General features: G+C 37.7%; 1 protein-coding gene across 2 annotated transcripts in view; it reads right to left on the reverse strand.

Annotated features, from left to right (window-relative positions):
- Positions 1–12,981, reverse strand: part of MARK1 (microtubule affinity regulating kinase 1) — a 114,985-nt gene that overhangs the window by 30,836 nt on the left and 71,168 nt on the right. For both annotated transcript variants that reach the window (XM_045809639.2, XM_045809638.2), the window contains exons 7-9: positions 10,136–10,192; positions 6,066–6,302; positions 5,859–5,978 (exon numbers count right to left, since the gene is read on the reverse strand). In XM_045809639.2, the coding sequence (XP_045665595.1) occupies positions 5,859–5,978; positions 6,066–6,302; positions 10,136–10,192 (414 nt within the window). The remainder of the gene's footprint in view (positions 1–5,858; positions 5,979–6,065; positions 6,303–10,135; positions 10,193–12,981) is intronic.

Genomic DNA, 12,981 nt, shown 5'->3' on the forward strand with positions numbered 1-12,981 from the left:
GGCAGTATTTTACAGTAAGGCTACCACAGAAGCCCTGGGTACAGTGAAACGTTGAGAGGAGCTTAGCAATGAAGACGGCTGAGGAAACCGCTAGAATGTCCGGGAGACAACAGTGGGCTGCGCTGGGCATGAGGAAATGGAAGACGGAAAGGCTGGAATCCAAGAGGGTTCTAAGGATTTTACCTCAGGTGCCTGGTAGAATGAATTAGGGTATCCATGAATTAAGTAAGAAATATTGCTTATAAATAAGCAATAAGAGATTTGACAGCTGGACGATAAGCAATTAAAAGCAACATGAAGATAATCCAAATTTCTGATGTTTCTCAACTAAACTGTGGTTATTTGGTGTTCATTTCATAACCATTATGTATTTGTCCACATCCAGGAAAAATATGTATGTGGACCAAACCCTCAGGCAATTTGTCTTTTATTTTGGGAAATAAGATTTACTCATGAAACCTGAAAAAATCTGAACACACAACAGAACTACCTATTCAAAACTGTACTATTAGCAGTGCATATTACTAAAGGCCAAAAGGGCAACTTGCAGTGTGGGCTGGAGTTTTCAGGGAAGGACTCATAAAGAGGGAGAATCTGAAGTGACTGTGGGAATACCAGCAGCATCTGGACTGGTGGGAGAGGCAAGGCAGAGGGAGGTAAGGAGGACATGGTGAAGAAGCTCTCTGACGCAGAACCGAGGTAATGTGCAATGAAAGAATGGGAGACTATGTATCTTCAGATGATGAATTTAAATGTGATCTGACAGGTGATGGAGAAGTGCTCTATTTTATTAACAAGGATGATACGCAACATTTTAGAAATCGCTCTGTGAGAAGAACAATCTGAGGAAACGCAGCAGGAGCACTGACTCCGCTCATCCTCACACAGAGTTAGGTCCGAGGCTCATCCAGGCAAAGTGGGAAAACCCCAGCGGTAAGGAAAGACAGCAGGGCAGTGAGGACAGAAGGGACACCGTTTTGCTGTCCTCTCTTCTGGCTGTAGTCACTGGGGACTGCCAGGAGTCCATTTAGAAGAGTGTGTCTCACAAAAATAGTTGGATTTCAAAGCAAGATAAAAATAATCTGAGGAAAAATTTCCTTTGGTAAAAGGAACGGAAGGCAAAGGTGGGGAAGGAAATCTGCTTAAAGGAACGTGTAGGGACATGAACTCTATTAATTCTAAATGCGAAGGTCTTTCTCAAGAGTAAGGTAGGGAGAGCAACAAAATATGGACGTATGCGAGAGGAGACCTATGTGGAAGAAGCCTTAGTTGTGTGAAGCTCATGCCCATACAAAATTCTTCCATGGGAACTAGAGTTTGCATTGAGGCCAAGGCAGAAATGCCCCCAGAAATGGAGGTGCTGCGTGATGGGGGAGTATTCACGTAACCCTCGCTGTGTGGTTTCAGGCAGGGTACAAATCACCAGGCCATCAAACTGCACTAGACCAGCTGAATAAACCAACCCATTTTAGATTTCATTTGAGATCTCTCTCTCTCTTCTTTTTTTAATTAATCTCTAGGCCCAACATGGGGCTCGAACTCACAGCCCCAAGATCAAGAGTCACATGCTCCACTGACTGAGCCAGCCAGGCGTCCCTGAGATATCTCAAAACGAGAAACAAGAGGTCAAACAAGATTCCAAACCGAACAAGAGAATTTACTGTAGCCATCACTGCCAATGAACATAGATGACTACTTGCCAAGAAATTCTATCGAAACAACTGATTCAGATGAATTATAAAGAAATAAATTAACAATGGAAATATACACTCTATACTTTGGACTTTAGGATAGCCAGATGGAAATAATTTTTCTTAAATGGTTTCAACCTCTGTAAAAGTTCACCATATGCTTCTGAATCTGTACTCAGAAATCCTGCATTAGGGGCGCCTGGGTGGCTCAGTCGTTGGGCGTCTGCCGTCAGCTCAGGGTGTGATCCTGGTATTATGGGATCGAGCCCCATGTCAGGCTCCTCCGCTGGGAGCCTGCTTCTTCCTCTCCCACTCCCCCTGCTTGTGTTCCCTCTCGCTGGCTGTCTCTCTCTCTGTCAAATAAATTAAATAAAATCTTAAAAAAAAAAAAAAAGAAATCCTGCCATTAAAAAAAGATAATTATTATTATTATTTGCTTTATTGCCTCTTGTATTGGACAGACATAAGCAAGATTTTTAAGATCATCTTAGCGGCAGCTGAAAAGGTGTTAAAGCAAAAATAAATACTTTTTTGAGGAGGAACACAGATGACAGCGAAAGGGCAAAAAGGAGGAGCTTTGCCTTAGGCTCAAATTTTGCATTATTTTGAAAGATAACAGTGCACTCTGGTTAAGGACTGGAAAAATTAAAGAAGACATACATAGAGGGGATAGCAGAAACAAATTATCAGTTTTTTTCTAATAAAAATATCTAGATACACCAATGTTTCAAAACACAGGAAAAAATATAGTGTATAACATAAAACACAAATCCTTTTAAACTCATGTGATAATATTCCTCCCATTATTAGTGCAATGAGCAAGCTCTGCCAGCATTCACATATACTACCTGAAAAAATTTACGCAACTGTTCAGTTCTAGAGACAATAGGTCAAGCAAGTAGAATGTTAAACTAATTTTATTCATTTTATTTTCATGGGGGAAAAATAAGGTACTTAACACAGAAGGCTTTAAGAAAGACTTTAATATATGTAGTCCTGTTTGAGAAGCAAGAGGAGGATATCTGAGTTAAATCAGAAGTATATAGTAAGATAATAAACAGCCTCATAGGATTCTTTAAATTGAATTTCAGTATTAAACTATATAGTGAAGAAAGTGTTTGCTCTCATCAGTAACTCTTGATCCTCAAGTTAACACCGAAAAAAAATAAAGTTCCATTTTTTAAAAATATAAGAATAGAGGAAATATTTCATATTAAGATGTACAAAGCTGATACAGATCTGTAAGGCTGATGAATCAGACTCCATTAGACAAGCAGTTCAGAGACACAGCTTACATAAGGTAAAGAAGCACAGTCAACCTAGTCATTAAAAATAGTAGGCATTATCTCTGATGAAATAAGTACAAATTAAAGCAATTACGACAAACTATATAACTACCATAGAGGCATTAAATGCTAGAAATTATTATATCAAATACTGAATCAAGTGTAGAGAACAGATACCTTCAAATACCTTCACACAATTTTTAGCAATGAATATAGAAGACCCATCAGACTGTTTATACTCTTTGATGCACTAATTACACTCTGGAGAATATATCTAAGCATATATCCCAAAGGGGAAAAAAAGCGTATCACATTATTTTTAGTAAAAACAAGGGAAACAACTCAAATGGGCAACAAGCAGGGGACAATACACGACCCGAAGAGAACGACATTGCTACTGGCAAGGAACGAGTTCATGTTTATGATAGAGTAGAAAGTACATAACCCAAAACTTTTAAGTTAAAAGAACTAAAAGAATGCAACGTGACATGAAACATCACTACTGTACAAAAATTTATGTTTATACGCTCAAGAGTGGTGTTTTGAAAATAGCTATTTTTTAGAGATTATGGATTTTTTTTTTTTTTTTGCTGTACAGCTGCTACTGAAGTTGGTATGAAAAACAGAAGACTAAAATAACTTTTGACATCATTGCTATTTCAAGGGGAGTTTCTCAAGGTTTGGTGTAAGAAATCTTTCTTTCCTTTTTTTTTTTTTTTTAAACGGTGTCAGGTTTCTCTGGAAAGTTATTTCTGGGAACTGTGAAGCTGACCAACCTTTGTACGATGATATCTGCAATATTATGATAATATTTCCAAAGTAGACTCACAGTTCTGTGGCTGGAAAACTTAGTTTTGATAAGCTGGAACAGAAGGTTCCAGACTATACTCAAAAACATCAAGTTGAGATTCTGATGATCAAATGTTTCAATATAATAATTTGGCTTTTAAAATCAACCCAGAATTCTAATACTTTGATCCTTTGCATTTTAATGCTAAGGATGAAAGACTTAAATACGTGGCTACTGTAAATTAATCATCTTTAAGTGACTAAGTACATACTTAGACACACTAAGAGATTTGTAACATCATAGTAATTTTTGTATGTTCTTTTTGTTCTTCTCATTAGCTGAGCTGATGCCTCAACTATGGACATTTTATTAAGTGACATTCAGGTAAACTAGGTTGCTGTGACAAAAGTGGGTCATAAAGCAGGATTAAGAAAGAAAGACTTATGTTGCCATAAAATTTTATTTATTTTTTAAAAGAGTCTTTTTTTTTTTTTAAACATTAAGTAAAATCTGGGCTTGAACTCATGACCCCATGATCAAGAGTTGCACTCCTCGAACTGAGCCAGCCAGGTGCCCTGTTGCTATAAAATTTTAGAACTGATACGAGAGTCAACAATTTAAACTTTTTCACTGTTTCACATAACTTCTGATGAATAATGGTAAAAAATAAGCTTAGAAAAGCAGTAACATGAAAAGAGGCTTTTCTATTTCAAGGCCTCTCTATGAAAACATTACTAACATATCCTTTTACATCCAAAGGGGGAAAAAAAACCCTCAAAAATTATGGGAAGAAACTAATTGCATTTAAACTTAAGTCAGTAAAAACATACGTGATTCACTGATATAAATAAAGCATTTAAAATAATTTCCCAACAGAAGTCACTATCCCTTAACTTCCACCAAAACATATTATATCTTTTAATGGAAAATATTTGTGGAAATAAATACAAAGCCCAAATGAACCTGAGAGCTCTGTCCACAGGGATGGCTCACTATAAGGCTGTCTCCTACCCAGCATGGAATCTGTGCCAGAAAGTCCCATTGCTACACTAAAAAGTACATTTTAAATGGGGTTAATTCTCTGAATTTTCTACCGTATCTATTAAGGCAAATAAATGAAGACCAAAAAAGTACTAGTGAATGCTGGATCTCTGAAAATACCTTAGTATTGGTTAAAATATTCTTAGAAACAGATGGGTGAAATACTTAGAAAATAAGTACAGTGTCAGAAGGAAAAAAGGTTAGACATTTTGGTTATGTGAACCTCTGATGTTATTTGGCTATAATGTACTTGGTACATTTACAATAGCATAATAATATCTATTATAAATAGGCTGGTGATGGGTATTAAGGAGGGCACATATTGCATGGTGCACTGGGTGTTATAAGCAAGTAATGAATCATGGAACTTTACATCAAAAACTAGGGATGTACTAGTGTACATCCTATGGTGACTAACATAACAAAAAATTATTACAAAAAGATAAAAATTAAAAAATTAAAAAAAAAGAATCTCACATGTGGAACGCAGGTAGGCAACAGAATAGTGTGTTAAGAAATGAAATTCCTGTTTCCAGTATGTTCTACTTAAATCGTAAATTTTTTGTACTGATATTGAGAGGTTTCTTTAAAATTTTTTAATCAGCTTCTAATTTCAGATACTGTCATGAAATACTCACTGGATTAGAACTTTCACTGTCTTTTTTTTAATCTTTGAAATATCTATACTGCTACATGCAAGGTTCCTATATTGCAGCAAGCAATTTCTGACAGAGGCCAGGTTTTCCTCCTTCTCCAACAAAAATCCAATCTTGTTCCTGTCTTTATGTTGTTTTAATACTTCATTGCAGGACAAAGAAGGAATAACTGTCTTTGAGGAAACTGACTGTGACAACTTTTGAGTAGTGAAAGAACCATGTCACCTTCCCTGGCTCTAAACAAATAATATGACTTGCCAACTTTCCAAACAAACCAAACCAAACCAAACCGAACCAAAAAAACAACCAGGGAAAAAATGATTTAAAATGTTCTTCAGTCCGTAGAATATTTTAATTGTTAAACTTTAAATCTGGAGTACAAAAAGTTACTTACTTCTAAGCTGCCTCTCTTTATTGGATTCAGCACCAATAATTTCTTCAGAAGATTTTCACAGTCAGTGGACATATAGAAGGGGATACGGTACTTTCCTCGTAGGACTCGCTCCCGTAGTTCCTTAAGAAGGCAAAGGAAGCACTCAGAACTGGCTACTGAAATTATCACGCTTGGATATAGAACACCAGTACTGAACTTCACGGATACCTTCAAATTCTGGCCATCAAAAGGCAAGGAGCCACTGACGAGTGTATACAGAATGACGCCGAGGCTCCACACATCCACTTCAGGCCCGTCGTACTTCTTTCCTTGGAAAAGCTCCGGGGCAGCATAGGGCGGGCTTCCACAAAATGTGTCCAATTTGTTCCCAACTGTAAATTCATTACTAAAACCAAAGTCAGCAATTTTAATATTCATATCAGCATCAAGGAGAAGGTTTTCAGCCTAAGAGGAAAATAATAAAAAGGATAATGTAAATGCCTACATACAATATTTATTACAACTATTTCAGAGCTCAACATACATTTCTTGCTTCTCTTTTTTTTTTTTTTCAAGCGTGCGTGTGCGACCCGGAGGGTTGGAGACAGGGAGCAGGCTCCACGCCCAGCACGGAACCCCACGGAGGGCTCGATCTCACGACCCTAAGATCATGACCTGAGCCGTAATCGAGAGTTGGAGGCTTAACCGACTGACCCACCCAGGTACCCCTCTTGCTTCTCATTTTTAAGCATAATATCCCATTTAGAAGCCCAGCATGGTGCTTCAATGCGTTAACTGTTCAGAAGCATGTTTATATAAGACTACATTTTAACGCTGTAAAGGGAAGCTCTTATTTTATAGGAGCATCTAAACTATTTGAGGAAAGTTACTTAAAACACTTTTTCTTCCACACATTAATTTAAACCTATTTTTGTTTTCTTCATGGTAAGAAACATCCTGGTTCTGTACCTTAATATGACCTATTTTTTTTTTTAAGATTTTATTTATTTATTCGACAGAGAGAGAGACAGCCAGCGAGAGAGGAAACACAGCAGGGGGTGTGGGAGAGGAAGAAGCAGGCTCATAGCAGAGGAGCCTGATGTGGGACTCGATCCCGGAACGCCGGGATCACGCCCTGAGCCTGCGCTACCCAGGCGCCCCTTAATATGACCTATTTTAAAAAACGTAAGTTGACATAACACTAACCCTTCTTGGGCTTAAACCAACAAGTTTCCTCAGAAGTGCTCTCCTTGAACAGAGCATCCTTGGTTAACGCACAGCTCAAGAGTATACTTAACATAACTGCCAGCCAGGGGTTCTGTGGTTACTGAACCCAATCCTTTGTCTTCTCTTCTAGAATGCTTCCTCAGCAAAGTTCTGTTCTCTCAGTAAAACTAAAACAATACAATACAGCCTCCACTAGACCTCGTTTGTTTTCAGTTTCCTTCTGTTGTCCTACAACTAGATTCTCTTCCAGAGGTATATTTTGGTAGAAAGCAGGGATTTCCACTCATATATTTTCAGATGCTGTTTTTCCAAAATCCTAAACAAGAACCATTAAAAAAAAAAAGTTTTAAATGTGCCTTTTGTAAATACAAGCAATTCAATAAAGGCTTTGCTGTTTTGTACATGTTTTGTTTCAAACTCTTTTACTACCGATGGACTAAGGAAATTATATATTATTTTGTAGATGTGTTTTATGGGGTGACAGAAAGGAGTAAAATTTGGCTACAATGAAAACCAGAGTTCTCCCTATTGCTGGAGAGCCAGGCACTCTGCCCACCATACGGCGCTTCCCTCCGTCACCCTCCTTTTCCTATTTTAAGGTATGCTGGCTTGGGATATCTGTTTTGAAAAATGGAGGTACATCTAACACCCAAAAATATGTGATAATAATGAGTTGTCGTTTATGACATTAATCTTGTAACAGCACATAAATTTGGAAGATTTATCTTAAATCCTAACATTTACAGGTTGGGTGACAAAACCAGGTTATTTTGATGTTCTGATGTAAAGGCCTGGTCCTCGTAAATTTCTGAGGCCACGTGTGAGCAAGCTGGACTTTCCTAGTTTCTGTCAAGAGGTCTGGATGGCTGCCTCGCAAGAGCAGAGCTTGAGGGACTCTGACGACTGCTCCAGGAGTGCGTGGGAAACCCCGTTCCTCAGAATGGAGGGAAACTCAAGGTGTTGAACAGGATTTTTTTTTTTTCCTCAGATTTCTGTTCATATAAGAAATGAGACAATAGGCTGGGTGTCAAACACAGCCAGAGGAACAGTCTCTACTTTTTCTGTGTGGAAGTGATTTCTCCTTAAGACAGTTATTGGAGGAAACTAAGAAATAGAAAATTTTGGAGCAGTAGAAAATCTGCAAGCTCAGAAAGACGGAGCCAAAATACAGGATTTAGACTTCTGACAACTGCTTAAGACAATTTTTTTTTTTAAAGTAGGCTCCATGCCCAGTGTGGAGCCCAATGGGGCTTGAACTCACGACCCTAAGATCAAGACCAGAGCTGAGATCAAGAGTCAGACGCTTAGCTGACTGAGCCACCCAGCCACCCCGTAACACAGTATTTTTAAGTATAATATGAACCAGTGCTAGTAACTGACAGAGGTCATGGGGAGAAATGTAAAAAAGAAAAATAGACGCCTATGTAAGGAACAATGAAAGTTAACTTTGGAGGAGGAGAGAAAAAGGAAAAAAAGATAAATATTTTAGTTCCGGGACTTTCTACTTTCATAAAAGAAAAAAAAAAGCATACCTATTTGGCCATACCATTTCTTTCTTTTTAAAATTTATTTATTTTTTGAGAGAGAGAGAGAGAGTGTGAAAGTAGGGGGAGGGGCAGAGGGCCAGAGGAAGAGGAAAAGAGAATCCTCAAGCAGACTCCCTGCTGAGCAGAGAGCCCCACATAGGGCTGGATCTCGCAACCCCAAGATCATGACCTGAGCCAAAATCAAGAGTCAGATGCTCAACTGAGTTACCCAGGCACTCTTATTAATATTTTTAAATAAAAATGGAATATATACTTGAGGTGTACAACACAATGATTTTATATACACAGTGAAATGATTACAACAGCCAAGCTAATTAACAGATCACGTTCTCACTTAGTTATCATTTTTATGTGTGTGATGAGAGCACACTCAAACAAAAAAATCCGCTCTCTTAGGCAAATTTCCCAGTATTCAATGCAGTATCATTAACTTTTTGAATATGACACCAAAAGTTCAGGCAGCCAAAGCAAAAATAAATGAGACTTCATTTAAACTAAAAAGCTTCTGCATAGCAAGTAAAGCATCAACAAGAAGGTAATCTATAGATTGGGAAAAAATATTTGTAAACTCTACATCTAATAAAGGATTAATATCCAAAATATATAAGAAACTCATACAACTCAGTAGCAAACAACAACAAAACAAACACCACAATTAAAAAATGAGTGAAAGTCCCTAAAGAGACATTTTCCCAAAGAAGACATACACATGGTCAATAGGTATATGAAAAGGTGCTCAACGTCACTAACCACCAGGGAACTGCAAATCACAACCACAATGGGATAACACTTCCCACCTGTTAGGATGGCTACCATCAAAACTATAAAAGATGACAGGCGTCGGCAAAACAAATGGGCACCCTGGAAAAGCTGGTGGGAATGTAAATTGGTAGAGCGATTATGGCAAACAGGATAGAGGTTCCTCGAAAAACTAAAAGGAGAACTGCTCCACGATCCAGCAATCCTTCTTCTGGGTATACACCCAGAGAAAACGAAAGAGTACCTTCAAGAGATACCAGGTTCACTGTGCTCCCAGGTTCACTGCCACAGACCTTTCTTGCCTGTTACCACTTCTTACTCCGAAGTATGCTAGTTTATACTCCCTACATGCATTTCATGTTCACAAAAACATGTAAGAGACTTCCCGTCTCTTTGAGCTTTAGCGTAGAGAAGGAACACGGGCACCTGCAGCAGACAGACCTGGCCCTGTGCCCGACCTTGATTCTGCCTGAATGGGATCTCAGGCATTTTTAGTTGAGGACAAAGTTCCACATTTATCTATTAAAACAAGCTTATTAATTAATGGTGAATCAAATCCTCCAGCCTTTAACGCTAGATAACTTCTCATTCCTATTTTCTTCATTTTCTCAATGAAAATAATTGCTTTTCATGATGTTGCTATGAGGATTGAGTAAAAACTCCTTCCTTGGAGTGCCTGGCACAATTAAGCAACCACAGAGATGGCTCTGATACTACAAAGCATCTGCTCGTGATTAAGACTTTGTTATAAAATCAGTGGCTTACCTTAAGATCACGGTGAACAATGCACTTTTGATGGCAATACTGTACAGCAGATACAATCTAAAATAAATATTTGGATAAAAGATGCAACATTATTTTATGGTAAAAACACAGCAATTTCCCCCCAATGACAACCGCCAACTGAGATAAATTACCAACTTAGATTTCAAAGTAGTATTTAATAATTTCCCTGTTCCTTCAGTTCCAAATAAAGTTAAAACGAGGAAAAGTTCACTGTTAAATGTGGTGGACAGTGTAGATAAGCAGCACTGTCTCTTTAAAGTATTTCTTCGTCAGAGTCCATGAAGATTTCTGTGGGCGGTTACGTTTCTCTACTGACACGATCAAGTGTGTACAGTCTGCAGTTCTGATCAAATGGTTTATTCCACTGTTGGGATAAGAGCTTTGGCACACGTGAACCAGTCTATTTTAGGAATTATTATCAAATGTGTTCAAGGCATGTTTTTTAAGTGAGGCCAATTTACTAAGAACTTATCAATGGGGTATTTGGCATCATCCTGTATTTGTTCATATATAAAGAAATGGGAAAATTATTCAGCCTTAAGATGAAACCCAATTATCAAAAAAAGAGGGGAAAATGAAATTTAATCTTAAACCCGTTATTAGGTCAGTAGGGCAAAGTATTCTACCCCTAACTGGGTTTTGTATGTAATCATAATTTTTAACCATTATGTAGGGCTCTTTGGGGACAAAGACTGAACAAGGAGGAACCCAATGGTAAGAGCCAAAGACACAAGCAAGAGATAAACACTTCTTTGATAGTTGTTTACTACATAGAATAGAGAAATGGAAAGAATCAGCTAGCAATCAAGGTGAGAGCTGTTTTGTACATGTAGTTATAGCTGATATACAGGAGGACGGCCATTTTAATGCACAGCAGAACATTCAATACTGTGGATTCAGTTAAATGGAAACACAATATGAATGCTGAATATTGGTTAAGCATTTACAAATGGAGATAGAAATGAGATTTTTAAAAGTCTAAAGATGATGTGAAGTATGACCATGCTAATAGAAATACGCATTAAAAAAACCCTTCAAAGTAGAAGTGAGATTGATAGTTCAGTACAACATTATTCTAATGGATATTAAAATGGTTCAGACAGAAACATGAATTCAAAACAAAATCAACATACAATGAGTAATGTGTAATTCAATTAAGTTCATTTCGATTCAAAAGTCAGTTTATTGAGTACCTGCTATGTGCAAGAAAATGTGCTGGTTGCTAGGGGAACACAAAATGAACACTACACGGACCCTGCCCTTAGGAGCTGAAAGTCTGATCAGGAGAAAACACGTACAGAACACGCATATGAGCAACCATAGTACAAGGCAGAATCACAGAAGCAGAGGTACAAAGAAGTGAGGGGAATCATATCAAATATAGAACAATTTCACTTAGAAATGCTATCTGGAGTATGGGATACTTGATCTCAGCCATCCTGAATGATAGTAACATTTCAAGATGTGGCCGTCTGGTGCTGGGGATGGAGGGGTGAGGTGGTGAAATGCACGGAGGTTGAGGCAACACAACGTATTTGAAAAGTAGGTGGGAAAACGGCAATAGTGGAAGTAAATGTTGATAGGTTGGTAAGTCTCTGAATTCCAAACTACAGGTACTACAGAACCACTAAATGTTTTTAAGCGAGCAATTGGGAATGAGTATGATCAATTTGAAGTGTCAATCCCCCCAAACAGGAGAATCTTATAATGAATATTTATAAGTATTAGTCTTCTTAAGCAATATGCTTTAAAATTCTAATATCCAATTTCCATGAAAACACATTTATTTGCCAAGAGATATACACACTTGCATGTAAATATTAATGTATCTTAATGAATATCCTACAAGGCTATTTTTAGTAATACGGGTTTTCAAGCCACTTTGTCTTGGTAACAGTGAAGAAGGCATGTTATTGATAAATGATTTGGTTACCAAACATGCATTTCAACATTAGACATAATGGTCTCCATGAAAGCTGTTCTATAGGCATTTCTGGAATAAAAATCTCCTGAGCCTTAAAACCTTAAGAATGGAAAGATAACTAAGAAAATGCTCTGTATTAAGCATTTCATTCTCCCCAAACTCTATGACCTCTGACGTCTATCGGTTAAATGTGGTGGCTGATAATATTACTAAACTTATCCAGCAGGATACAATTTCTGCCGTGAAAGAGAAGTTCCGCCTTCTATCTGATTCACTGCAAGAATCTCCACACACAAGCCTAAACTTCACCGCATTATTCTATGGCCAGATCCTCCCATCCCCAAACATTCTGTACCTCATTAAGTAGGATGCAGGAGCTTCCTTACGATTGTTCTTTTATGGATCTTGAAAACATGATTTACAGTCAACCCTGCACTGACCCTAAATTCAGACCTGTCAGTGTTTTGCCATGAGATGCAAATGCTGGGATGCTTTGCAATTAATTTATAATTGAGTCAGGAATTTCCAAGCTTTAAGTAGTAGCCTTGATATTGGAAGAGTTGAATCAATACTGTAATTTTCTTTCAGGTCCTCAAAGCTTCAGGAATGCAGAGGCACTGCATGGTCCGTGCTGCTGACGTGCTCTTAAACTGTCTCTGGCTGGATCCAATAGCAGAGTCAAGGACATATATGTGTCTATACTTGCTAACACAGTACATTCCTAAACTGTTAAAATTTCAAAAAAATAGTTTCATGATACAGAGCAAAAAAAAAAGTGTACACATTTATCGTCTTAATTAAATTTCTAACGAAAAATATGCACCTCGAAAGCAAACTTAAAAACAAATATAACCTTTTGTCAAATGACTACTAAATTGGGTATATCTGTATCCCTGGTTTT

This window comes from Ursus americanus, chromosome 2 (assembly GCF_024610735.1).
Source record: "Ursus americanus isolate L20-20 chromosome 2, mUrsAme1.1.p, whole genome shotgun sequence".
NCBI classification, from domain to species: Eukaryota; Metazoa; Chordata; class Mammalia; order Carnivora; family Ursidae; genus Ursus; species Ursus americanus.